The sequence below is a fragment of the Myotis davidii genome, unplaced genomic scaffold (assembly GCF_000327345.1).
Source record: "Myotis davidii unplaced genomic scaffold, ASM32734v1 scaffold221, whole genome shotgun sequence".
NCBI lineage: Eukaryota > Metazoa > Chordata > Mammalia > Chiroptera > Vespertilionidae > Myotis > Myotis davidii.
In genome coordinates, this window is record NW_006293349.1 from 2,584,253 (window position 1) to 2,611,474 (window position 27,222).

General features: G+C 45.9%; 1 protein-coding gene across 1 annotated transcript in view; it reads left to right on the forward strand.

The window, feature by feature from the left end:
• The window catches only part of COL3A1 (collagen type III alpha 1), a 38,382-nt gene that overhangs the window by 1,535 nt on the left and 9,625 nt on the right, over window positions 1-27,222 (forward strand). Inside the window, exons 2-36 of the mRNA XM_006767099.2 lie at window positions 8,077-8,279; window positions 8,526-8,576; window positions 8,995-9,108; window positions 10,322-10,402; window positions 12,129-12,182; window positions 12,635-12,688; window positions 13,534-13,587; window positions 14,216-14,269; window positions 14,437-14,490; window positions 15,089-15,142; window positions 15,568-15,612; window positions 15,744-15,797; window positions 16,256-16,300; window positions 16,889-16,942; window positions 17,473-17,571; window positions 18,089-18,133; window positions 18,284-18,333; window positions 18,484-18,544; window positions 18,739-18,792; window positions 18,903-19,010; window positions 19,195-19,248; window positions 20,037-20,135; window positions 20,426-20,479; window positions 20,607-20,705; window positions 21,384-21,437; window positions 21,522-21,575; window positions 21,881-21,934; window positions 22,490-22,543; window positions 22,865-22,909; window positions 23,470-23,568; window positions 23,657-23,764; window positions 23,993-24,046; window positions 25,580-25,633; window positions 25,722-25,775; window positions 26,463-26,516. Of these exons, the coding sequence (XP_006767162.1) occupies window positions 8,077-8,279; window positions 8,526-8,576; window positions 8,995-9,108; window positions 10,322-10,402; window positions 12,129-12,182; window positions 12,635-12,688; window positions 13,534-13,587; window positions 14,216-14,269; window positions 14,437-14,490; window positions 15,089-15,142; window positions 15,568-15,612; window positions 15,744-15,797; window positions 16,256-16,300; window positions 16,889-16,942; window positions 17,473-17,571; window positions 18,089-18,133; window positions 18,284-18,333; window positions 18,484-18,544; window positions 18,739-18,792; window positions 18,903-19,010; window positions 19,195-19,248; window positions 20,037-20,135; window positions 20,426-20,479; window positions 20,607-20,705; window positions 21,384-21,437; window positions 21,522-21,575; window positions 21,881-21,934; window positions 22,490-22,543; window positions 22,865-22,909; window positions 23,470-23,568; window positions 23,657-23,764; window positions 23,993-24,046; window positions 25,580-25,633; window positions 25,722-25,775; window positions 26,463-26,516 (2,378 nt within the window). The remainder of the gene's footprint in view (window positions 1-8,076; window positions 8,280-8,525; window positions 8,577-8,994; window positions 9,109-10,321; window positions 10,403-12,128; window positions 12,183-12,634; window positions 12,689-13,533; window positions 13,588-14,215; window positions 14,270-14,436; window positions 14,491-15,088; window positions 15,143-15,567; window positions 15,613-15,743; window positions 15,798-16,255; window positions 16,301-16,888; window positions 16,943-17,472; window positions 17,572-18,088; window positions 18,134-18,283; window positions 18,334-18,483; window positions 18,545-18,738; window positions 18,793-18,902; window positions 19,011-19,194; window positions 19,249-20,036; window positions 20,136-20,425; window positions 20,480-20,606; window positions 20,706-21,383; window positions 21,438-21,521; window positions 21,576-21,880; window positions 21,935-22,489; window positions 22,544-22,864; window positions 22,910-23,469; window positions 23,569-23,656; window positions 23,765-23,992; window positions 24,047-25,579; window positions 25,634-25,721; window positions 25,776-26,462; window positions 26,517-27,222) is intronic.

Consider the following 27,222-nt stretch of genomic DNA (forward strand, 5'->3'; position numbering starts at 1 on the left):
GGACATCCCCCAATGGCATTTCCTCAGCCGTATTCAGCCTCTGGCCACAAAGACAAGAAACAGTCAAGTCCCTGATTCCCTCACCCCCCACCCCGGCCCCCCTTCCTTCTCTCCTCCCTCCTTCCCCCTCCTTCTTATCTGTCCACCCCTTTTGGCTCCTTTGCACTTCCTCCCCCTTTTCATTCTTTCACTCATCACCCCACCCCCTTCCCAGGCAAGTCCACTTCTCCTCCACTCTCACCCGCCCCATCCTCACAGAATCCTTCATCCTCCACCCTCCCATTTCTCCCCCCCTTTTCCTCTCCATCCAGACCCTCCCAGAAGATGCTAAACTCCTACGCCTTGGCTAGAAAACCAAGCGACTCTCACCACACCCCCACCTCAATAAAGACTTTTACTTTCTTGTGAAGCTTTTAAATTCTTCTGATTTCTGAAAAAGGAAAAAAAAATCACAGAGTTTCCATTTGTTGGAAAGACTACAAACCTTTGGTGTTTAGTTCAAAGACTAACAAAACATTTGTAATTGCCGAGTGGTTATAATTTTTCATAAGCACTGTGGCTATTTGTCTCCTAACCCCAACTTTGGGGAGGAAAAAATGTGTGATGCCTCCATTATCTGAACATTACATAATTGTTCTAACCCCCCTTTTTCTCTTTAGCTGCAGGAAAGAATAAACAGCTATGGAACTTTGTTGACACTCTTGGGTGCTTTTTAGTTCAAAAGACATGGAAAGGGATTTTGTTCAGCTTATTGTTTATGTTTAAGAATTTTTTAAGAGAAGACATCTTGTGTTCCCTGTGGGTTTTACAAGACAATTCTGCTGGCGCATGAGCTTTGGGGAGGTGCCAGGGGGCGGCTGGATGCTCGTTGCCTGGAGAACATCATGTAGTTCTCATGTGTGCCCTGAGAAAGAGCACAGTTCTAACCAGCCCTAACCTAGTCTCCTCACACACGTGTCCTGGCACAGAAAGCATGTCCTCACAAAGAATTGTGAAAGTCCCGTTTAATTCGTGTATTTGCCTCCACCGATGGAGAAACGTGGTCTGTTTTATATTTCCTGTCGTTTAGGAGCATGCCAAATTTTAAGCACAAAGACTCACCCCCTAGTGGCTGACGGGCGGAGTTGCGGAACCAAGGCCGACATACAGGTCACACACAGCTGGATCCCGTTTCATAATGAGATTTAAAAATATGACGTGAATGAATGTTAACTATTAAATATGGCTTTCCTAAGAAAATAAGTATATTATGATAGCATAGTGCCACACACACATATTCACACACAATAGTCACAATATCTAAGACTATTTGGAGACGAGCTTGATGTTATGGACCATTTAAAAAATTCCACTTTAAAATATACAACAACTTCTTTTGAATACTTTTTGAGTTTCCGCTATAGTCTTTATTTGACATAAGTCTTTCAGGAAGATATTACTCAATCATATTGCTTCGCTGGGGCAGAGAGATAAGCTACAATTTAATGAAAAGTGCTCTCAGTTGTGGCTTATATTTGCTATTCTCATGCTCCCACGGTGACAATGAGCTGCGGGCCTCTCATTGTGTTAGAACTGCAAATTGTCGGGGACTCCGAGAATCGGGTCCATGGCACAGGCTATGAGGATCTCTCCTTCCTGCTTGCAAGGAGAATTTGTAACGGATCGGGTAGCAGTCACGTTTCCTGGCTTGTGTCCCCCCATAATGAAATTCAGCTACCGAATGGGGAAATGTTAGCGTAAAAATCACTAGAAACAGTTACACGTCTAAGAGGAGAGAATGCAGAATCGCTTACAAGGCTCAGTGTCCAAGCCCTAACATGGATGCAGTGCTTCAGTGGAGGTCACACCAGTAAGAAATGATGGTGTTCAGGCTAGAACCAAAATTCTGTTAAATTCTAGGTACTTAGAAGAAATAAAATATATGTTAAATTTAGAGTATATGGGTTTTCTTATTTTTGTAACAGTCATTGAAAAGAGATATGAAAAAAATCATATACTGTCATAGAAAATATATGAGCCGATACATTTCTAAAGGGAAAAAAAAAGGCAGATTTTTTTTTTGTTAAGCACTCTATTTTCAATTGGTAAATCTATTTTTTAAACAAGAGGCTCACTTCTCATTTAACCAGAAATCATCCGCAGTCTTGAGGAATAAATTCTCAGTGAGTAAAGTATTCGTACAAAATACCGGTTTTCGTGGGTGGTAACACCCATGGGCTCAGGGCCCACAGGCTAACAGACGTGCTGGTGGGATTCTGGCATGAAACCCCCAGGACTGTGGGAGCAGCAAAGCCCCTGAGGCGAGTCTGGGGAAGAGGAAGGAGTAGGATGATGTGCCTTTTGCTGAGTGACGCCTCCTGGCTCCATGTCTTGTCCACAGGCTTATTTTTTAAAATCTGGAACCAGGAGCTGTGCGTTTCCCAGGAGTGGAGTTGAGACTGCAGGTAGCCCCTCCAGCGAATCCCTGCTTCTGCACCTACAGGGGTGCCCGCCAGGCCCCGGTGCCCTTCAGAGAGAAGGGTGCCCTCTGCCGAGCGCCTGTGCCCAGGGCGGACGGCTTGGGGCAGATGCCAGGGCTGGGAGCCCAGTTCTTTCATTTCCAGCATCATTTTGTAAATGAGCTCACCGCCTCACAGGGACGAGAGGGGCTTGCTTAAGGCTTAAGGTTTTAAACGTGAAAGATGTCACTGCCTTTACTGGGCACGGGCGCTGGTAGTTTTCGGGGCGACACGGACTGTCTGGAAACGGCGCGGTGGACTGCTGCCTGTAAAACCGTTTTCCCTGGAAAAAGCGCAGCCCTGCTGGTTCCCCACTCAGCGAGCGGGGGAGGGAGAGGCGGGGGGAAGGCAAACCAGCATTTCACAGGGGAAACTGCCTGTTTCATGTCAAGATGACAACGGAAAGAATGAGCTAGAGCGTCTCAGCACAAATCATCCGGGAACTGCAGTTTGAGGAGCTACATTAACCGCGAGCATGTCTGTCTGTGCCTAATGAAAACACAGCAGAAGTGGATTCCTTTCAGATTAACTAACAAATCCCTTGTACTTTCCAGAGCTGAGGTCAAAGAACTGCCATTTACAACGCCAGCTCAATGAACAAGAGGAAAAGTTCCAACCAGAGGGCACACATTAAATTGCTCAAAAGATGTAAAAAGCAGAGATAAAGGAGTCAGACCCTGTTAACAATTCCACTTGCTTTTAAAAGTCCCACTGAGAAACGCCTGCTTTAGTTAGTAAGATGGCACTTGCTTCTCTGAAACTGCATTTTCTGCCTTATTTGGTGAGAGGGAGGCAACGCGCATGCTTCTCGGGTTAATTGAAATCAGAGAAACACCCTTCAAAGCTGCATCGATGTTCATGTGTCTAGACTCAGAAGGGAAGCATCTGATGACGTTAGAAGTTCATGAATGTGAATGACTTAGTAACATTTTCCGAAAAACAGGGTCTTAGGGAGACATCCTTAATAAGGCTTTTGACGCTGAGTGCAGAAGCCCTACCTGCTCGCTGTCGCTGGGGGAGACCCTTTTCCGTGTGTGTAAAATCGACGCGAGGTCTTAAGTGCATCTTATTGCTGGTCTGGATGTCACTGGGTGGGCTTGGAGGGAGAACTTTTTTCCCGTGAGGTCAGGAGAAAATAAACAACAGAATTGAACTCCAGATGTTCACGTCTTGGTTTGAGACCAGGCAGGAAAGATGTTCTGCAGAAAATGGCTGTCCCTTTCCAAGAAACCTACCTCTTTAGGCTCTGATTTTAAACATGCAGGGTTTAGAAACCGTCAGGGGATAAGACCGTGGCCCTACCCTGCCCTGGGAACTGCCGGCAGGGAACGGAGCACAGCAGTTGAGAGAATCATAAAATCTTTATGAATCATCATCTCTAGATGGTTTTTAAATTTGTTGGTGAGGACAAAAAGAAGCAGAATCTACCTCTCCCAGGCAAACAACATTTTAAAATTGAAATTATCCATCTCTGTAGGTCTATAGACATTCCCTTCAAAACCCTTTGTGTTAACTCACATATTTGAAGATATTCCAATAAATGTAAAAGCAGCAGAAACATGTTTAACAAAAAGATATGTTCTCCAAACATTAGTGTCTTTTAAAAGTCAAACATATTTCAGTTGGAAACTATATGAACTCCATATATACACTTACAAAATATTCAACTTTCTAACGTAACAGGAAAATAATGTTATGATGACTGACTTATATCTATCAGTAAAAAGAGAAGAGAAAAATATTAAACTTGTCACTCAAGCTAAATTAACAACGTGGATGCTTTAGGGAATATTATTTTTACGACAAAAGTGGAATTAAGACACACATAATTTGCATTAGTTTTAGTCACACAATAAATTCAGCATAAATTAACATTTGAAAAATGAAAACAAAGGCAAGATTTCAGCATATCTAAAAATATTAAGTTGTGTTACTTGGTTTTATTTTTCTCCAAAGTTCCAAACCAGAGAGCTAGGAAATAAAAGAAGCGAAGAGTAGATGATGATATACTAGCTTCATCTTGTTTTGTAATTTAGATCCCAGTAAGGACATGATTTAGTCTAATGAGCTGCTTGTGTGACCATAAATAAGTTTATTTCAGGACAGTGCTTTGTAAAGGAACCAGAAACATCAAGTGATATAAGTGGTGGAGTTTAAAGTTAATTACCAACTAGAACAGGGGGCTTAGCTTAACTGATTACAATAAAGGAAGTAACTGGGAAATCTATGACTTGTCCAGTAGTAAGAATGAGATTATGTGCTTTTTACTTAGCTTGTTTGCAAAAGGATTTCTCTTATTTTTTTTTTATCAAAGGGAATGACATGAGATGACTATCATTCATGAGCCCCCTTTTCTATTCCCTTTCTAAATGCTGCCCATGGCAGACTGGAGCATTTTGTCCTCTTGAAGACAAACATTTCCCCTGTGGGCGCCATGATTCCCCACGTGTCACTGGGCTATCACACTAAATCCGAGGCCATGCAACATCTGGGTAAGAGTGTCAGCTTCCGGGAGGACACATTGCCAACCAGTGTGTCATGCGCAGAACAGGAAAGGAGAGGAAACTGCCTGAAAGTCACCATTCTTTCAACAGAGTGACTGAGGGAACCCAACAGAGAAAAGTCTGACCCTCAGCCCAAGGCTTCTAGAACTGCCTTTTTAGAAAGCAAATCCCTCTCCCGTCTGTGAAATAAGTTACGTCAGGACATACACGGCATCCGTTCTTCATTTGCAAGCATTCCAACGTTCTCTTGTTACTTGGACCAACATCGCTTTTAGAAAAAGGAGACGTGCTCTCAAATAACTCAGGCCTCCTGTTGAGGCCTCTGGGTTGTAAATAGCACAACACACACGGTTTCTAAGGAAACTTGGGCACAGGGGGCTACAGAGCACTCTTTGTTGTATAACATTGGGCATAACCCAATTCTAGCAAATTTGCTTACAGTGTTAGGAAGTCAATATTGTGCTCATGCATTTAGCGTTTGCAGAGCAAATGGAAACACTTATTTCTAGTGATGTGATGGTACCTTCAATGAGACAGAACAGGAGGGTGAGTACAGGAGGAAACGCATGTTAGTTTTAAGGCACTTTAAGAACACAGGAAGAGAAGACATTTAAGATATGAGCTACGTGACCCTAGCTTCAACTGTCATCCTCACTCGTCTCTGTACGTCATCAGTGTTCAATAACCCATTTCTATAACAGGTCCTGTATTAAACATAGAAATACGTTCCTGATCCAGAGACAAAGAGCTGGAAAACCATCCCTATAAAGCAGTCGCATTTCCCCAGCCTTACTGAAGTATCATGGATATAAAGTTGTATGTATTTAAAGTGCACATGTGCTGGTTTCCTAGACACATACATTGTGAAATGGTTACCACAGTCAAGTTAAGTAATGCACCCACCCCCACATGCTTACCTTGTGGGTGTGGTGAGCTCACCGAGGCTCTAGTCTCTGCAGTATCGATGCGGTATCACTACCTGCAGCCATCGCTCTGTGCTCCAGTGGCATTCTCGGGGAGGGGGGGGGGGGGCGGGGGGGGGGGTCCCAAAATCCACACTGTTAATGGGGGAAGCCTGACCTAAAACCAGTCCGTTGGAATGTTTCATAAAGTTAATTTAGAGAGGGAGGAGTTCTTGTTTTGTTTTTTTAAGGGAGCCAATGCAAAGACCAGAGGAAGCGTGTCATGCAATTTTCTTAAACTGGCTTCCATCTCATTACAACTGTCAGATCTCTCCTGGAAACGGAGTAAACTGAGGGCGTTATGCCTGGAGAACAATGAGATCAATGCCAGCCCCTCTGCGGTGTCACTGCTCGTAAAAGTATAAAATGTGTGGGCCCCTCTCAGGCCCATCTTTCTTAGCACCATTTGAGCAGGCCTGCTCACTGGCCTGACGTCCATGTATGGCCTTCAGCCTTTATGCTCATGAAGTATAAAGGAGTGATTCTTCAAAAGTTTAGATGACATTTTTTCCCAATGTCCTCTTATATCTGTTTCAAACACGAAGGAGGAACTAGAATAGCTTGCCTGCTACACATTGCAATAAAACTACCATGCCTTCTGCTATGAGCGGTGGACCGCACTGGGTGACTGTAACACCGAGTAAGAATGAGCTTTTAAACTTCTTGAATCGATTGAATCGATGGAGGGTGTTGCGCGAGGTCGTGAAAGTCGCAGCTGCCCTGCGAGTGGGCACAGGAAGGGAGGCGATGGCGGGCGGCTGGGGCATTGGCAGGTTCTGAGTTCCCCTTTCGGGGAACTGCCACTCACCCACAAACCCTGTAAGCCCGAATATTCAGCACAAACCTAAACCGTTATCACTGCAGCTATGTGGGGGGGATGGAGAAACGGGAGCTGACAAGGGGATTCGTGGTCGTATGTAAAAGCTGGGGACCCGCGCAAGGCCTCTGGGGACCAGGCGGCCAAGTGCGGCTGTTAACCACTGACCTCCCGCAGGCAGGCCGCTTCAGCGGGCACTGGAAGATCTCGGCTCTGAGAAAATAAAATAAAAGTCCTCTTTTCACAAAAATACAAATACTGGACAGCAAGGACACCATTCGTTGTTTGCAACGCGTTTTGCAGATATTTAGAAATGCTTTGATTTATTCGGTGCTGGCCAGCTAGCGTAGCAGCCCTCAACTCGCGGCTGCATTCACCACCAGCACAGCTCACGCTTGCAGAACCCTGACCTGGCTCTATTTGGCAGCCCCTATGCTGATTCACTGGTAATAGCTGCTGAAACGGCCCAAAATTTGCATTGAAACAAATCTGGGGCCATTTTAAGCCCCAAATGGCCATGATTCATATTTTTCATGTGTTTTTTTATTACTATTATTTAGGTCTTACCAATGTTCGTTTAAAAAAAAACACCTTTGTTTTGTAATTTGGAAACCTCTTCACATCCACATGGCACATCCAACGTATGGTCATACCATGCTGACCTACTACAGCCCCAAAGAGCTGGCGGTGAGGTTCTGTATCTGCAACGAGTGTCGCCAGCTTTCCCAGGTTCTGGACGGGTGTTAGGCTGCCAAGAGCAGCTGCACTTCCCCTGAGCTTCTCAGCGAGGCTAATAAAATCCAGACCGTCTTCTGAGGCCCTGACACAATCATCTATAGTCCAGTGCTCCCTTCTGCTGCTGGAGCCAATCCTAGCCATTGGGTTGACAGGCTTATTTTCGATGGCACGATTAACAAATAAGTTTCCGTGTTGTGTGGTTTCCATCGGTGCTAAATCCCTACTCTAAATAAAATTAAAGTACTTCCTGGCCTTACGAGAAGTTTGCTATGCTGTGCCGATGTGATGTTCACAGACAGATTTGGTATTCCACGCAACCTCTTACTACTTAGCAAATTAGGTAGGAAAAATAGGCTATTCTTGGTACCTAACTTTGTGGATCTTTCATTTTTTCTTTGCCTAAGCAAGCTCGTAAGAAGATCCACGTAATGAAAGGAACACATTATTTGTTTCGAACCAGCTCTACTTTGGCTGTTGGAAGCAGTCATGACATGATAGTGAAAAGCACATTTCGGCAAAACATGAGCAGATGTCACACCATCTTACCTGTTTTCCAGTTACTGATGGAGGATGCTCCCATCTCGGCCAGTCCTACGCGGACAGAGATGTCTGGAAGCCAGAACCATGCCAGATATGCGTCTGCGACTCAGGATCTGTTCTCTGTGATGACATAATCTGTGATGACCAGGAGTTGGACTGCCCCAACCCGGAGATCCCGTTCGGAGAATGCTGCGCGGTGTGCCCTCAGCCTCCGACCACTGTGAGTGGAGCGCACAGCCCCACCCGCCCTCAGATCTGTGTCTAAGCACATGGCTAGGTCCTATCTCCCAGGACTGTGAAAACAGCCTGTCCAACAATCCTGTTAGCGCGTAAAAGGTGAACATTCTTGGTTTAAAACCAGAGACTGGGTGTGATTTGGGGTAAGAAACATATATGCAACCTGGGACAGACCTCATGGGAAAGTTGCTCCTACGTCTTTTTAATCTGTATCTTCTCCATTTATTAGCCCACACGACCTCCGAATGGCCATGGACCTCAAGGCCCGAAGGGAGATCCCGTAAGTAAACATTCTTCAGTGGAATAGCATTGGCTCCTTGAGTAGTTTGCTTAAAAAAAAATCGAATAGCCTTTCATCATTGAACTTTCATCATTTATACAGTTATTTGGTAGCACATATTTCAATAATGACACAAAATCACTCACATGATCGTCCGTGTGAGGAGTCAGACTTCCCCGACTTTACATAGTGTCCTCATCCCCAGGAACAGTTTCCAAAATAAAGTAAAGGTCACTGTACAAAGGCGTAAATGGCATTGAAATTATTCCTATGATTTCGTTTAAAAGGTATATTTTTCCCAAGAAAATGCATTACTTCTATTGATTCCTCAATTTATAAAGCAGAGAAGCTGCTACTTGACAATGATTCTGAGTCACTGGGACTTTTCACTGTTTAATTTGTTTTTATGATTTTCTAGGGCCCTCCTGGTATTCCTGGGAGAAATGGCGACCCTGGGCTTCCCGGGCAGCCCGGCACCCCCGGTTCTCCCGGCGCCCCTGGAATCTGTGAATCATGCCCTACTGGTGGCCAGGTAACACGCGTCTGGACAGAAAGATCCCCTTGTTAAAACTCCCTCCTCACTGCCTGTTCTTTAGCTGATATCACATTGCCCTCCTGTGGGCTCCTTATCTCTAGTTTATATATTTAACAAATTCTTATTTAGTGCTGACAAGTGCTGGGTATTTTTCTAAAAGTTTTATAAAGATTTACTCTTCCTCATTATGCTAATGCTATTGCTACTATATCTCTGCATAACTTCCCCACGCCTCAGCAGGCATATGCCATGTGCACAATTTGTGAGAAATGAACCATCAACTGCCAAAAGGGGTAGCGAGAGAGCTTAGGAATTGCTGCAACTATGTCGACTTCCCTCATCACCCCAATGGCAGAGCTTCTGGGAGTTTGGATGAAAAACAGTTGAGCTGTGCACATTCCTGATTGACCTCAACAGGACTATGTTCCTCTTGAAACTCATGGCAAGCAACTAACTCCGCATGTAAAACAGACAGCCAGCACATACACAAAGCACCCGTTCCACTGTGATGGCGTAAGGAGAAATTTAAAAACGTAACAAACCACTATGAGTTTTAAAAAATTATTTTCAAATATCAATTAACAAGAAGCAAAGAGTATCACCTAACTTATCCTTATCCTGGTACCAATCAGAACCCCTTGCTAAACCTACAATTCAAATAGAATCATCTCCAAAGAAATGCAACCAACACACGAACCTTTCTCTTATTCTTGGGCTTACTTTCTACGGAGATGTTTGGTTTTGGGGCGAACCTGTTTCGCATGTCAACCCAAAGCCAGGGGAGGTATATTTTACTTGTATCATTAGCTGTTGGGGAAATAATTTGACTTCTCCATTTTTCGGCTCCAAATGAGAAGGTCAGATTATTCATCCTCTGAAAGCTCTTTGGCCTCAACCAGCCTCTGCGCCTGTTTCTGAGGCTGTGAATGTCACTGAGAAATGTTCTGGGTAAGAGCGCACAGGAGCAGATGACGTGGGATTGACACTGCAGTTAGTCAAAAGATCACAAAGCAACTCCTCCTGCAGAACATAAAGCTATAGAGAGACAGGCTAAGCAAGAGAATGAAACAATACGTCCCACAGCCTCTGGCACGCGGGAAGGTTCTCTCGGTGGATAGTGGGTGTTGCGTGCACTGCTTCTAAATGCTTTTGAAAAGAACCATGATCTATATATCAAAATGACTGTATCCGTCTGGTCTTTTTGCTGCAGAACTATTCTCCCCAGTTTGAGTCCTACGATGTCAAGTCCGGAGTAGGAGGAGCGGGTCTCGGAGGCTATCCTGGGCCAGCTGTACGTACAGGGTTTCTCGGCATTTAGAGCATCGTTTAGTCTCTGATGAATCTTGAATGGTTGTTCTTCCAGTGATATGGTGTTTTAGCATCATTGTATAACGTAGCTTGTTGCCTATGAAGGATGGGGAAGGAGATGGTAGGATAATCACGATCCTCTATCCCTGCTAACTTTTTCCTCACCTTCTCATTTCTGCCTGTTTGCCACTCGTTTCTGTCTTATGGAACCACCTATACCGGGCCCCCTGCTTTCATGCTTAGGTCTCACATTCATATACTCTTCATTTGAACCAAATTGTTACTGCCACTTTCTCTGTCCTCTAAGTTTTTCAGAAGCTTCTTTTATTGTGTTTTCATTAATTAAATGCAACTTTCTAGATGATGTGTTGGGTGATGAATGTCCAATATCCCAATCTGTCTCAACTCCTATCCTGGAAGCAAATACAATTATTCACAGGATTCATCAAGCCTTTAGTTCATCTACCGTAATGATAGCTCCTCACATTGTACCCAAAGGGTGTCTCTCAATGTAAATGACCTAGAGTTTTGAAAGAAGAAAATAGCAAAAAGCATTAAGCTCTGGGCATGTGTCCATGATGCATGGTGTCCCATGCAAATGACCCTGTTGTAGAGGGCCTATCAGAAGGAGGTGAGCATTTCACTGAGCAAAAGGTACATAAGCGTAAGACTGGATTCCCAGGGATTATGGCACACTGTTGCCCAGGTCATTGGTCCCCATATTTGTGACTTCTAAAATGACAAAATTTTAACTAATACATCCAAATGAAGTGGCTAAAGAAAGACCATTAAAATGTACATAAACTACAAAAAGAGACTTTTACAAATCTCTAAAGTTACAGGGGCTTTGATTTGTATGTGTATGTCTCTTTCAAAGCCAGGGAATTATATTAACTATGTTAGCAGCTGCTCTTAATCAACTGCATTCATATTATGAACCCTAGGTTTAAATCAGATATACAGTTTTTACTTAAAAAACACTGAAATGCCACTACTTATTAATATTCCAAAAAAGAAGTCATAAGAGAAAATTTAATGACATACTGTGGTTTTATAAATTTATTAACAGTATTTAAAAATAGCAGGTTACAACACTGAATCTTTTCTAGCTTAATCTGCAGTTCTGAACAAAATGATAAGTCAATTGATTATAACTGTAATTCATCATTGTCCCAAATATGGATGATTCTCAGATGCACATCTCAGTCTCCATGTCTACATAACTCAGTGATGCACTGAGAACTTTTAGGGGGATCTACACCATTGTTTTTAGAAATGAGATTGTGTAGAATGCAGATAACTACTTTTCTATAATGAGTTGGGCTTCCAGGCAGAAAAATAAAAATAAAATGTTCCTTGTACCAGCATCCCAATGTTGAAGGTATTTTCATAGCATTTCACTGCATTTTTTTCCAGATTTTAAATCCCCTTTGGGGGGTTTCAGGCCAACAAATTATAATATTTATCCATAATTGTTGATTCGGTGGGAATTTAATTTAAACTGATATTATTGTAATATCTGTATTGTAAATATAACAAAATTAATCCTATCCATGAAGAGCTATTACATCAGTAGCTATTACATACTAATTGTTCACATTTTTAAAGATACCGTTATCATCCCAATGCAATGGCGTCTCTTTGAGGCTTGAGGAACGTGTATTTCAGATGCATTTATTTTGTACTTATTCTTTAAATTTGCATTCCAGGGTCCCCCAGGCCCTCCCGGCCCTCCTGGTGCATCTGGTCATCCTGGCTCCCCTGTAAGTATGGCCACAGTGGTACTTCCTCTTCATGCATGTTCTATAAGTCAAGGTAACACAGACCTTGCCATCATTCAGCCACACCAGCATGCAGAGTTCCACTGAAGTAGAGAGGTCACAACCAAGAAACTTTCATTCCTGCAAAGATGTTTAATTCCTTCCCACGAACAAAATATTAGCAATTAAAACTTGGTCAAATCAAACCACATGTTTAATTTGTATGTCATATGACTCAAGTTTGAAACAATTCGGTTTCAGTGGAATTAAGTAGATGAAATGGAATCAATTAAATTGATTCTGAGCTGAGAGTTTTTGGCTTCCATCTTCATAAACTGGAATGAAATTTGCTGACCTCACTTAAAAATCTTGATTGCATACTGTCTTCAAATGTAAATTAATCATGTGAAGATTAAGTTACTTTAAAAATATTTACACATTATTCTACCTACTAGGGTTCTCCGGGATACCAAGGGCCCCCTGGTGAACCTGGGCAGGCTGGTCCTTCGGTGAGTAACGGTCACATCTACATTTAATAAATTGAGAATTCTATATAGAAACCACCTTCATTTTCTAAAACTTAACTATAGATCCCTACAAAGTATAGATTAAGTTTATGCTTTCAACTTAGAATAATAAATGGTATTTTTATGATAGTTGAGTGGGTTTCACAGACTTTTTGGACTCTTTTAATGGTTTAAATATCTAAGAGACACTGTTTACTCTAGGAGTTCTCTGGCTAATTAGAAATTATAATAATCCACTTACTAGTGCAGATACAAATCTTCTATCTCTTAAACATAGATTTAATCTTCCTATAGCCATTCATTTTACCTGCATATCTACTCTTCTGATATATGATTTGTAAAACTTGATTTAGTAGAAATAAACATAATCTAATAGGGTTCTCTAGGAAAACATGCTGTGTAAATAAGTAAGGTGACGTTATTTCAAAGTATTTGGAAATAACTATATATTTAAAATTCAATATCTTAAAAATGAAAAATTGTATCAAAATATATAAATATACACATGTGATATAAAACATAGATGCATGATATTTTCAATTTTCATAAAAAATAAATTTAACAAAGGGGGCTGGAGGTGAAGAGGCTCCTACAATAAAGTCAGCATTAAAAAATGTTTAATTTTTAAAAATAAGTTTAACAAACAGGAAAAACTGGATACAATATTGGTATAATATTAACTCAATGTGTTATTTTCTTGATAAAAAATACTGAGAGTGTTTTCTAAAAGGAGGCTTCTTCCACTAATGCATACAATATGTAATAATTAGTTGACTGTAACAGAAACATCTACAGATTTATTTACTTTTAATTTCCTTTATTTTTAGGGCCCTCCAGGACCTCCTGGTGCTATTGGTCCAGTTGGTCCCGCTGGAAAAGATGTAAGTTTTTAAGGACGGAATGGAGATACAGCAAAATTCAACTTGGAATATTCTAAGTAGCATGCACCATAGGCCACAATTTCAGAGAGAAAAACTTTATTCAAAAATTACCTTAGTGACATTTTAGCTCATATTAATCTTTGAATATCTAAGGTTAATAGTATTTGCATAACTACATGTACCGCTTACTAAATTCTAAACAGCAGAACCCCCAAATGTCCATCAAGAAGACTCGCCCAGTGACTGTGTCACTTAATGGGAGGAGAGAGAGGTTTCTTCTCTCTGTCTCTTGCACTGAAGAAACTGCTGTCAGTACTTCATGAATTTCAAAACTTATAAACGCCTTTACTCTTATGCTACTCTTTCTTTCCCATTTAATTTCCAATTGCAAATTCTTCCCGGGGGATTGAGACGGTCGTACTATGTCAGTGGTGAGAGGCGCCGGCATTACTCACAGGTTCACAGTGAGGTGGGCGAAGCCTCCTCATTTCTGTTAGGAAAGCTGACCTCAGCGTTAGGTGTTGAGCACAGCCATTTGCACGCGTTCTCGGTGAGAACAATGTAGATGGGTCCGTTTGTTCGTTGTCTGCACTGTGTTCGTCACTTACACGGCTTCTTCCTCTCCCAGGGGGAATCTGGAAGACCCGGACGAACCGGAGAGCGAGGGCTGCCCGGCCCCCCGGTAAGTCATCCGCATCCACTGAGTTAACTGGGACAATCACAAGGCTCTTCACCTGGAAGTTGTTATCTAATTACATTGAACTGACCTTGAAAATAGAAGGCATTTCACTGCTGGGTGGTGCTTCTCGTTGAGGATTCATGAAAATCTCTCCCACTCTTTAACTTTAGGGTATGAAAGGCCCGGCTGGCATGCCTGGATTCCCTGGAATGAAAGGACACAGAGTGAGTAGAGCTTCTAAGTCGATTATGCGCGGTTTCATTTGTCAGTGCTATTTGCCTAACCAATATCACCGACTATAAGCCCCGAACGGCTGACTCTAACAACAAACTAGTGATTTATGCAAAGTAGTGAAGCTAATTTTAAACGTATACAAGACTTGGGAAAGAATAATGTAGTTTTCTTGTCACAACTGTCAAAAAACATAAAATATATTCTAATGGTTATGCATATTTATTGTCTTAATCAATATGACTTACAGATAGAATTAAGCAAGTTTTTTCTATGCAAAATATTAGATTGAACCAACTGAGCCAATAATCTACCAACTTACTATAACTAAAATCTATGAAACAGTTATTTGCTGCTCTAAAGTTAAGGCAACTTCTAAATTGTACTCAATTATACTTTCTAATTAGTTCAGCGCTTTTTTTTTACTGTAAAATCAACATCAAATCTATTCAAAGGAGTTTTAAATTATTTAAGTTAATGTTGAACATACTGTCGGGTGGAAAACTAGCAATCAAAAATCAATGTAAAGTTTTTGAGCATTCTGCATCATTAGCAGATTTTAACGTGTTTACTCTGTTATCCATTTCATAGGGCTTTGATGGGCGGAATGGAGAAAAGGGTGAAACGGGTGCTCCTGGACTAAAGGTGAATCCCAGCAAAATCTCACTTTCTTAAGCAGATTCATGTGAACGGTACAGCTACGCTTAAGAATTCTGCTGGAGGTTTAGCTTTTTCTGAAATCGACCGGAGTTTTGCAATGTAAGAGCTGCGGGATAGTGAGGAACTGAATGCCCCGTTAAAGCTTCCAGGAGAGCTGATGACTCGAGCTGTCGAGATTAGAAATGAGTGGACATCGCTGAGTAACTCGGGAATTACTTCTATTAGAGCCACACGTTTTTAAAATACAGAAAGTGATATTTCTGGTAAAGAAAAAGTGTTACAGAAACTTGTATTGTTAAAATGTATGTTTTTTCCTTGGGCCCCATACAGCTTTTCACAAAATGCTATGTTTACAAAACTCTAGACCCGTTCTCCCTGCTGCATGATGGTAACGTGTTGTCTGTTCCCAGGGTGAAAACGGCCTTCCCGGTGAGAACGGAGCGCCGGGGCCCATGGTAATCCTTTCTTACGGGCTTTTCAGTTTCACATCAACCTCCAGCCCACCCCGCCCTGCCTTGCTCCCTCCGCATCTGCTGTTACACTGTCAAGTTCGAAGTATAACCGTCCTTTCCACTTCATTCTGCAGGGTCCCCGAGGGTCTCCTGGGGAGAGGGGCCGGCCGGGACTCCCTGGAGCCGCCGTGAGTACCATAGCCCCAGCTCGCTCTCTCGCACCCGGAGCCACAGGGTCTCAGGGTCTCAGCCAGGGCTCGGCTGCGACAGATGCAGGGAAATGGCTGTCCACACACCTGTACTCAGAGTCCCCCCGTGGCACCTGAGCCATAACTGCAGGAAAACAGGTGTTTCTTAGTGATTGTCCCTGCGGAGGCTATTGAAGTGTTAACTTTGCATTTGTTATCAAAGCCATGAATTCACATTCAGTTTGTAAGATACAGACACCAATCATTCTACATTAGATCATTGCTATATATATATATGGGTTTTAACAAGTTGGCTCCAAACTATATCTAATCAGTCAGTAGATGTTAATGTATTTAAGGAAAAGTTAACTCAATTGAGTCAGATTTTTAATCTAAGTATCACTGGTCACCAGTGTTTCAGAATCCAGGAGATATTTAAGACAAACTTCTCTTTCTAGGGTGCTCGAGGTAATGATGGTGCTCGAGGAAGTGATGGACAACCGGTAAGTAACTGGTCACCTGACCCGGACTTGCCTCGGGGAGATGAGAGATTGTGGGTTGTGGGATATTGGAGTCATAGGGATTGTAGATCCAAACGCAGCATTTTCATAAGTATCTGACCCAAACGGACACTAAACCCCAACGTAAAATCTAGAAACAGTTTATCTAGAAACGCTAAGTTCATTCGTTCTGATGCTCCTCATTGTTAGTTCGCTTGGCCACTTATTAACACCTGTACGGTGCTTACAATGTGAGTTAACGGTCAGTATTGGATACAGCAACTAAGACAGATAATAATGTGACCTCTGTTTTCTAAACGAGAGCTCAGGGCTATGGACCCCACATGAAGTCACAGAATTCGGGGCAGAAGTCAGGGGGGGGGAGGCCCCAAATCCCCCAACTTCAGAATTCCCTCCCATTTTAGCTTGTCGCGTGTTCCTCCACATGCTACTCATCCATAGGAATCCCCACCCACCATTTCACGTGCATACGTGTCTCCCGTGTTGTGTGTGTGCTCACATGCTGTTACTATAGCCTTAGCTCTTGTTGACTTGGCTCAGAGTTCCTGAAACGGTCCTTAATCCTTGCAGGGCCCGCCCGGCCCCCCCGGAACGGCAGGATTCCCCGGTTCCCCCGGTGCTAAGGTAACCATGCATCTCAATCGAAGAGAAGGGACAACCTGGAGGCAGCCACATCATTGCATCTTGATTTTTTGTGACCAAACAGATACCTTCTATCTGAACCGATCTACAAAGCCCTCTCCCTTTTTAAATCTTGGGGGGGATAGTGCTTCTGACATACATCTCCGATGTCCAACTTCACAGCACGGCGCTGTGTACTTGGCGGTGCTCACCTCCAAGCCTGGTCTCCTCCCTCACGTTGTCCCTTTACCGTTTCCGGATTCCAAGTGTCTCACACCCGGCGCTCCGCCGCCCTCGCATCCTCTGAGGCCTTTCCTCTCTTTTCCCCGGTCGCTTTCTGGGACAGAGATAACAGAGTCACACCCACAGCTCCCATCTTTCTCTGCCTCTACGGCGAAGGGTTCAGAGAGAGAATACGCAGCCCTTTAGCTAGAGTCGGCATCGTCATCCTCCGCAGCTGAGGGGGGGAGGAAGGAAGCTGCTGGGAGATGGGACGTGGCCAGGGAAGCTGACCACCTGGGGCTCTCCCTCAGGGCGAAGTCGGACCTGCAGGCTCTCCCGGCTCAAACGGCTCCCCCGGACAGAGAGGAGAACCTGGACCTCAGGGACACGCTGGTGCTCCGGGCCCTGCGGTGCGTACAGCCCGGGCCCAAGGGGGCGGGCACGGCCCTGCTTCACGGAAGCGCGGAGCCCGGTGGTGCTGTCCACGGAGATCACTCTCGGGGGCGGGGGGACCGTGCTCAGTGCTCTGCCGTGAAGAATGCGGATGTGACTGGCGCTGACCTCGTGGTTGGTGAGGTTTGACCTCTTCTAGAACTGACGAATTCACTGTTTATCGACACAGAGCGAATTGGAAGCTAGGTTTCTGACACTTCAAAGCCTACCCCCCAACTGAATCGCTGATAACAGATTCAGAGAAGAAACCAGACCGAACCTATTCTATCTGCTGATTAATTATTTAGAACGTGGTTTATCCCGGTGACGGTAACAGTGAGCCTGCATTTTATGTGCGGGGCTGTACTGGGAGGAATCACCCAATCTCTATAACACACAACACCCACCGCAAGCTTAGCAGACAAATCCGTGAACAAGGCCTCCGGAGCAGTAGCTGCGCTATTTGCATTGTTACTAACATGCCTTTCCCTCCAGGGCCCTCCTGGGAACAATGGGAGTCCCGGCGGCAAAGGTGAAATGGTAAGATGGCCCCTCTCCCTCCTCTGACCCCCACACGGACTACTGGCTCCTCAGTATTTTGCATGAGGAGACAGCTGTGACATTGAAGTGAGCTATTCGGGGGAGAAAGTTCAAGTGTGACTAAGACTATTCTTCTGGGCTTGTTTCTAGGGTAGGGCCCTCCTGGGAACAATGGGAGTCCCGGCGGCAAAGGTGAAATGGTAAGATGGCCCCTCTCCCTCCTCTGACCCCCACACGGACTACTGGCTCCTCAGTATTTTGCATGAGGAGACAGCTGTGACATTGAAGTGAGCTATTCGGGGGAGAAAGTTCAAGTGTGACTAAGACTATTCTTCTGGGCTTGTTTCTAGGGTCTCAGGTCCCCCAGGCCCGCCCGGTACCAATGGTGTTCCCGGCCAGCGAGGTGCTGCCGTAAGTTCCTCTTCCCTCTGTGCCCTGAAAGGTGTGGCTTGTTCTCATACAGACGCACAGGTGGCAAGCTTTCTGTTCTTGTCGCGTTCCTGCTGCTCTCACCGCATTTTATAAGTGAATGCTACTGGGATGATTTCATCAGTCTATCCCCCCTCTCCCCTCCCCATTTTTAAACCAAGATTCTGTTCCCTTAGGGCGAACCCGGTAAGAACGGTAACAAAGGAGAGCCCGGAGCGCGTGGGGAGCGTGTAAGTGTCCCCCACGGGCGTGGCTGTCAGCTAGAAGAGCAGAGCCCGGGTGGGAAGGGACAGGCCGCCGTGCGCCGCCTAACCTGCCCCCCGCGGGCTTCCTTCCTCAGGGGGAAGCTGGTATCCCCGGGCTGCCGGGCACTAAGGGTGAAGATGGCAAGCCGGGTTCGCCTGGAGAGCCTGGTTCCAACGGATCCCCGGGAGCCCCAGGAGAGAGGGTATGTCTTCCACAGCCCCGCAAATGCAAGGCCCGCGGGGGAGGTCGCCTGGCTCTTCCTCGCGGGGGTGCCCCCCCATGTTGTCTCGAGGCATTTCCTAGCGGGAGGGCATCCCTATGGCCACTCAGGGTCATGAGACGCTTTCCTGCTTTGGACTGAAATCCTTGCTTCTCACCGTCGCCAGGGCGCGCCCGGATTCCGAGGAGCTGCTGGAACCAATGGCCTTCCGGGAGAAAAGGTGGGCCCCCCTGGTTCCTATTCTCTTAAGTGCTCGGCCTGCACATAGGCTGCCCCGTTACTTCTGCACGGCTCCCCGTTCATTAACACTTAAACGTCTGGCAGAAATGTAACCGTTTTCAAAGCACAGTCATCGCCAGCGGCTCCAACCCCGAGCCGCCACCGTTCCACCTCCCGGACTCACACAAGGCCCTTCCGCTGTCAGGCCCTTACCTGTCAGTGGGGAACTGCTCACCGCAGCCTCACTGCAAGAATAAGATAAACTAAAATGCTTAAAGTTTCCTTGAAAAACGTTAAAGTGCTATACAAATACGAGTTCATGCCAACGAAGACATCTAGCTCTTATATGCACCGATATAGAATGTTAAGTTCACTAGATGTTGTTTTCTAAGCATGTGCTATTCATCCACGTTGCCTTAAAGTATTTCCAACGTGACAATCCGCGCTCGTGGGTAACAGTGACTTTATGCTGAGCGAGGCAGCAACAGGCCAGCTCTCTTTACGAGACCCAAGAGCCCTGGTCAGGCGGCTCAGGCGGGGGAGGTTGTGGCTTTGATCCTTGGTCTGGACATGTATGGGAAGCAATCGATCTATGTTTGTTTCTCTCTCTCCCTTCCTCTCTCTCTAAACCTCCATAAAAACATGTCCCCAGGTGAGGATTAAAAAGAAAAAAGAGCGCCCTGTACAAAACAGGACCCAGTGAAGTTCCCTAGCTGTAGCCTAAGTGCCGCCCGTGTCTAGGCGGATGCGGCCCCTTTTACTCACCTGCTCACTCGTTTCGCCACACAGGGTCCCGCTGGGGAGCGCGGCGGCCCCGGCCCCGCAGGGCCCCGAGGAGCCCCCGGAGAATCTGGCCGAGACGGTGGGCCCGGACCCCCAGGAGCGAGGGTGAGGAGGAACCTGCTGTTTCCTAAGAAAGGCACACAGGGAAGCTCAGAGGATCTGCGTCAGGCTCCACCTTTTCTTACAGGCTCACAACAAAAACGCGTTTACAGGAAAGTTAAGCGAATCTAGATTAAGGAGCAGACACGATAGGGCAGTTAACCGAAATGCTTGGCTAGCAGGAAAATGTAGGCCACCACGAGGCTACCTGTATACACGGGAAGGCCGACATCTCGCGGACGGACGCCTGTGTTTGAAACCGTTCTTAAAGCACCTTCCTGGCTTTTCCCATCCAGGGGATGCCCGGGAGCCCAGGAGGACCAGGCGGCGACGGGAAGCCGGGGCCGGCCGTATGTACCTGCCCCGTCCTGTGAAAGCCCAGGGCCCGGCCGCACGCAGGCTGAGCGCCTGGGTGTGTGCCGTCTGTGTGGGTCACGTGTCTACGGAGCCCCTCCTAACGCGGTTTGTTCTCATCAGGGACCTCCAGGAGCGAGAGGCTCCCCAGGTTCTCCAGGCTCGCCTGGCCCGCGGGGTCAGCCTGGCGTCATGGGCTTCCCTGGCCCTAAAGGCAACGATGTGAGTCCCCGCCTCGGTCTCTCCAGTGACTGTCTGCACTTGGCCTGGTGCTCTCCCTGCGGGAGCGACTAGAGACAAAGGTAAGCTATGTCCCCACAGAAGTCTGGGCTAAACAAACTTGTCGGGACTCTCTCTGCCTCAGAGCGCAGAGCAACATTGGAAATCACAGTGCCTGGCAGAGGGAGTTAAAGTGTCATTTTGGTCGAGTTCTGGGGGCAGAGTGGAAACCTAGTTATAGAAAGTAGTTTTGGGTTGTGAATGTGTGTGTGTGTAACTGTGTGTGTGTGTGTGTGTGTGTGTGAATGTGTGTGAATGTGTGTGACTGTGTGTGTGTGACTGTGTGTGTGGCTGTGTGTGTGGCTGTGTGTGGCTGTGTGTGACTGTGTGCATGTGAATGTGTATGTGTGAGTGTGCGTGTGTGAATGTGTGTGACTGTGTGTGTGTGAATGTATGTGAATGTGTGTGTGTGACTGTGTGTGGCTATGTGTGACTGTGTGCATGTGAGTGTGTATGTGTGAGTGTGCGTGTGTGAATGTGTGTGACTGTGTGTGTGTGAATGTATGTGAATGTGTGTGTGTTGGCCACACTGATCCTGAATCTGGCAGGTCAGAGCTCTGAGGGAACAATGGGGTGAATGACTTCCTCTTTGGAACCGGTAAATACTGGCCATTTCTTTAGGGGGCTCCTGGCAAAAACGGAGAGCGAGGTGGCCCCGGAGGTCCTGGCGCCCCGGTATGTACTTTCCTCCACTTCTCCCCACCCCCGCCCTGCAGGCCTGTGCCTCCAACCCCATGACTCTCTCCCTGCTGTTTTCAGGGTCCGGCCGGCAAGGACGGTGCAAGTGGAGCTCCGGGCCCCCCTGGACCACAGGCAGGTTTCCGCACAGCCTGGGAGGGCGGCGGGGGAGGACTTGGGGAACGGCACAGCCTCTGGCCCTGGATCATCATGGTTCATCACGGCAATGACTGTGCCGCTTCCTCAGCTGGCGCCTGGCTGCTGGCACGAGGAACGTGTGTGCTGCAAGGTCTCCTGCACAGGCACTTGCACAGGCAGCATCGTCCCTCCCTCCACACGGTTCATGTCCAATGAAGCCGTCAGCCTCTGGGTGGAACCGTGTGTGCTCGGCGGGAAAGGTGTCTCCTGACGGAGGATCTCATCACAGTCTTTTTCCCCAGGGGGCAGCTGGTGACAAAGGAGAGGCAGGACCCCCTGGCCCTCAGGGACTGCCGGTAAGAATGTATTTAACTCGTCACTGGACACCTGCTTTCCATCAAGCACTCTGGTAGCCATTGTGGTTCATTTCTTGTGACACGAATAGAGCATAATTTATCTTAGGCTTAAAATTTGCGGGTCTTCAGTCTTCTACCTTGAAATACAATGATAGACAATGTGACTAGACAGGCATACTTCCAATAATTTCTATGTCTAGTCCAGAATGAGTATTACTAATGAAACATTTTTAATATTAATAATGTTAAAATAAGTGAGTTCACATAATTCTATATGTTTATACTTATTTTTATTAGAACTTAAATTAAAGCTAAATCCTTTCATTTTTATAAACATCTCCCTCTATTCTGTAAACAAAAAGGATCGGGCAAGATGAACACTGGTTTGAAATATGCTTCTCCCACCGCTGTCATTGGCTGTTGAGAGCCATAATTTTTTGGCCTCTGTAAAGACCACTGAACCCGAAGTTTAATACTTTGCAGAAACCTACGAATGAGAGCTTTGGTGCAGGCAGTGCTTGAAGTGATGACACATGCACATCTGATTCCTCCTAGGGCCTCCAAGGAGCCAGCGGGCCCCCCGGGGAGAGCGGGAAGCCTGGTGAGGCAGTAAGTGGCCTGTCATCTTCTCAAAACCCTGAAACCAAAAGAACGCGCCGCCCTCCTTTATTGCTTATTACATGTTGCCTTTCCTCACGCCACGTTGTCTGAGTTTTAACGTTCAGTTTTGAAATATTAACAAAACAGAAAAGTTGTTCTATCGTAACTATGGCATTGTTTGAATCGGAGCCTTAGACAAAAGGAACTAAAGAAAGAGTAGACACCTCGAGGTGACAAACTTGCCCCTGGAGACACGGCCAATGTGTGTCTTGCTTATATTTCGTAACCTGCGTTCCGATGGAGCCTCATTGGGGAATGTCCATCTCCTAGGGCCCCAAGGGCGAGGCCGGTGCTCCGGGAGCGCCAGGAGGCAAGGTAAGCCCCCCTCCCCCCACCCCGTTTGCTTCCTACTGTTTTCAGCACGTGACAGAGCGATTGGCTAGTGGCCTCCTTCTAGTATTTATAGCAAAAAGCTCTTTTCAAGAAGCACAATGTTGTAAATGCTTGGGGACACACCTGGGGCCCCTCAGAGCATGGCGAGGGGATAAACTTGCTGCATCGGCAACACCACGTTCTCTGATGGGAAGCAACATCCAGAATCCACTGCGGCCTGACATTTCAAAAGAAAAACCTCCCCAGCGCCTGGATTCTCTGTAAAAATCAGCCAATAGAGGAACGTTCAGTTTGCTCTTGTGAATAAAATGGTTAGGTTCGTTTTCATCAGACCAGGTGTCAACGTTTCCTGGGTGGGGTCACCTTTAAGACTTCCGTTCCCACTCAGTGGATCAAATGTCTTTTATAAAAATTCCCAGATTGTTCAAAAATGTAAGTTAAGAACCTAGTGGTCTGCACGGAAATACTACTGGTACAGGTGAGGGTGCGGGTCCCTCTTCGGCACTGGGTCTCCTCACAGGAGTGTTCCATTTCCACAACAGGGAGACTCTGGAGCCCCTGGTGAGCGTGGGCCTCCTGGAGGGGTAGGTCCCCCCGGACCGAGAGGTGGAGCAGGCCCCCCTGGTTCCGACGGAGGCAAGGTAAACGCCACGGCATTCGGGCCACGCGGGCTTCACACAACGCGCTGCATCTCCTTCCTGTGACTGACGCTTTCTCCTTGCGTGTCAGGGCCCGCCCGGCCCCCCTGGGCCGCCCGGTCTTGCTGGTAGCCCTGGCCTGCAAGGGATGCCCGGAGAGAGAGGGGGCCCTGGAGGCGCCGGCCCGAAGGGTGACAAGGTACGGGCTCACCTTTTGTTGATTATGTAACAAAGCAGACTTCGCGGTAAAAGGGAAACACGGCTGCTGGGAAGCATCTATTTTCCAAATGAATGTCATCCTTTATAGCAAGGGGAGGGTGGCTGTCCCCAGAACAGCTGGCATTTACCCAGGCAGCCTGGCGGGGCTCCTCTCGGGCAGGCTCCCACCGAGGACGCTTCCCGGCTGACACTGGACTCTGTTTGACAGGGGGAACCAGGCACCGCCGGTGCTGACGGGGCTCCTGGCAAAGACGGTCCCCGGGTGAGTACGCGTCTGGGGGAGAAGCTGGCCTTGTCTGTGTTTGATGGACAATAGTCCTCTCACCGCAACTTCTGTCTGTTCCCCAAACTGTTCCTGATAAGTTAGACCGGACTTCGCTACCTTCTGGGCAGTAAGAAGACCTAAACGATGTGATAGTTCACATTTCTGATTTCTGTCTCTCACTACCCGACAATTCAACCATGACCTGAGAATGGAAAATTCCCCAAAGTAGGAAAACCATTACAAGCTAAAGTCAGAGTGAGTCACTAACAAGCAAGATAATCAATCCTGCTCATGAGGGAACTTTTCAATTAAAAACAAAACACATTGCCATTCTGTGGTCAAGCCATACCCTGGTGTACTACTTAGCAATGGAAAGGCATGAACTATGGACGTGCCCAGTGATCTATATAGACCTCCGGGCATCATGCCGAGGGAAGGAAAGTCAAGTCAAAAAGAGACGTAATGCATGATTCCATTCACGTCCCATTGAGAAACGGCATTCTGTGGGGGTGCAGGCAGCGCGTGGCTGCCAGGAGTGAGCAATGGGGTGGGGGTGATGGCTGTCGCTATGGGAGGCGAAGGAGGGAGTCTGAGGGTGACTGTACCATGTGTCTTGATTATGGTGATGGTCATGCAAGGCTACGTGTGATAAAATTACATAGAGTTACTTACACACACACATACCCCATTGAGTGCACGGAGAAGCCGGAGTAGCCCTGTGGGTTGTACCAGTGCTGTTTTCTCGGTGCTGCTGTTGTACTACAGCTGTGTGAGGCATCACCTCATGGGTGTTGATATTGGCCTACAGCTGTGTGAGGTGTGACATGGTGGGAAGCTGGGAGAAAGTTGCACAGGAGTTTCCTGTATGTTTCTTTTCAACCTTCTGTGAATCTGCAACTATTTAAAAAAAATTTATGTTAGAAAAAATAAACACTATAATCAATTCTAATCCCATTAGCAGACATCTTCTAGATTTAGTCATAGTTACATGTTAAATATGCTAAATAAACATGAAATCTAAGTCATTACATAGATCTATTTACTGTCATTGCCTTAAAAATTCATAAAGGCTTCCCATTTGACAGACTAGATGGGTAAGCCATCATCTAATTTAAAAAAACAACAACTAATATTTCATTTAAAACTTCACCATTTGAAAACATGATATGTGTAATGACACTTTGCATAGTCAGATGACACATTTTGAATTATTAAGCAGTGGAATAAGGCAACATATTTTAATTTTGAAGTTATGACTGTAAGCTCGTACATCTTATTTACCTACTGCAACAAAAAGGAAAATCAATAAACTTCTCCTGAATCCTGTAACCCTTTAGAGTCATTCCTTAGAATCTCAGATTCACTAAGCTCTGAAGTCCTTGTGCATGGAAGAGAATAGCACTCAAGCAATAAAAGAAATCATATGACCTAGTACATTCGCTGGATAATATGTCTATATCATCCTGTTTTATTAATAGAAAAACTGATGCTTTCCGTCTTCAAAATTAAAAATGTTTCTATTTTCTTTAGGGTCCTACTGGTCCCATCGGTCCCCCTGGCCCCGCTGGTATGCCTGGAGATAAGGTACCACTTAACACTATTTAGAAACAACAACTAAATCTCCTAGCTTTTTGGACGATGGGAATATCATTTTTCTTTTCTCTTTTTAAAGGGCGAAGGTGGTACCCCTGGACCTCCGGGCGCAGCTGGCCCTCCTGGAGGCCCTGTGAGTGTGAACAACATTTCAACATCCCCTTTAACCCACACACGCAACAGCGACTGGTAGTTAGCAGCGCTGCCTCAGCCCCAGGACGCGTGGTGGGAACAGTCCGTGGGAGTGAGACAACATGCAGGAAATGGCCAAGTGCTCAAACCCCAAACTCACAAAAGACAACTGTAAATCCTGCCTTCTTTACTAAATAGTTGGGGGAGGATATAAAAATCGCACAAGTAATATTCATGGGTAAATGAGCATTTCCTGACCGACAGAATCTGAGCCCAAGGCTCCATCTAGATCTGAAGTTCTTTGCCTCCAGGGTTTGGGACTCAAGAGAGAAATAGAGTAGATGTTTTTCATTCATTATTGACTGATCGGTTTTTCAACCCATTTACCGTGGGTATAAATCCGTACATTCTTTAGAGTTATACAATTAGGTGCGTCCAATACATCAGAATTCTCAAGCTATGATTCTTGCAAATGCTCTCACGGTCAGAGGCAGAAGGCACGGATGGTTTGGGTGTTGTTCGCAACTACTTTTGTTCAGAAATGAGACAGTCTCGGGGGGTGGGGGGACTGCGTCAGTTACCTGTGCACACTTCCTCCTTAAAGGAGAGATGAGATGGTGTAGAGGCTGATTTGTGGTCCCCGTGGGAAGCTGTCTTCCTGGGACTAATACGGATGCTTTCCCTCCAGGGCGAGAGAGGTGAAAGCGGACCCCCAGGCCCCGCTGGCTTCCCTGGTGCTCCCGTAAGTATGAACATTAGGGATCAAGAACTGCACATGGGTAGCCCCAGGGATCTAAGTCCAGCCCAGGGGAGCTAGTCAGTGATATGGTAATAGGTACGCATGGTGCCAGGTGGGCACTGGACATAGCGGGGAGGCACTGTGTAAAGGTGATGATTGTCTAACTCAGTGGTCCTCAACCTTCCTAATGCCGCGACCCTTTAATACAGTTCCTCATGTTCCCCCAACCATAAAATTATTTTCGTTGCTACTTCATCACTGTAATTTTGCTGCTGTTATGAATCGTCATGTAAATATCTGATATGCAGGATATATTTTCATTGTTACAAATTGAACATAATGAAAGCATAGTGATTAATCACAAAAACTATGTGTAATTATATATGTGTTTTCCGATGGCCTTAGGCGACCCCTGTGAAAGGGTCGTTTGACCCCCAAAGGGGTCGTGACCCATAGGTTGAGAACCACCGGTCTAACTGCTATGCCCACACCTGACACTAATATAGAATATTATTAAATGCAAACTGTAATTGAAAAACAACAACCACCATACCTGTCCCACAGCCGGAATCTGATCCTGCTGGAAGAGGGCAGAAGTATAGCCGAGTCTGGATCTAGCCCGGCCTCAGCCACTCATTCCCTATCCGACCAGTTACTTCAGCTCCTCCCCCTTTGGACGTGATCGCCCTCTTTGAAAGATGAGGCTAAA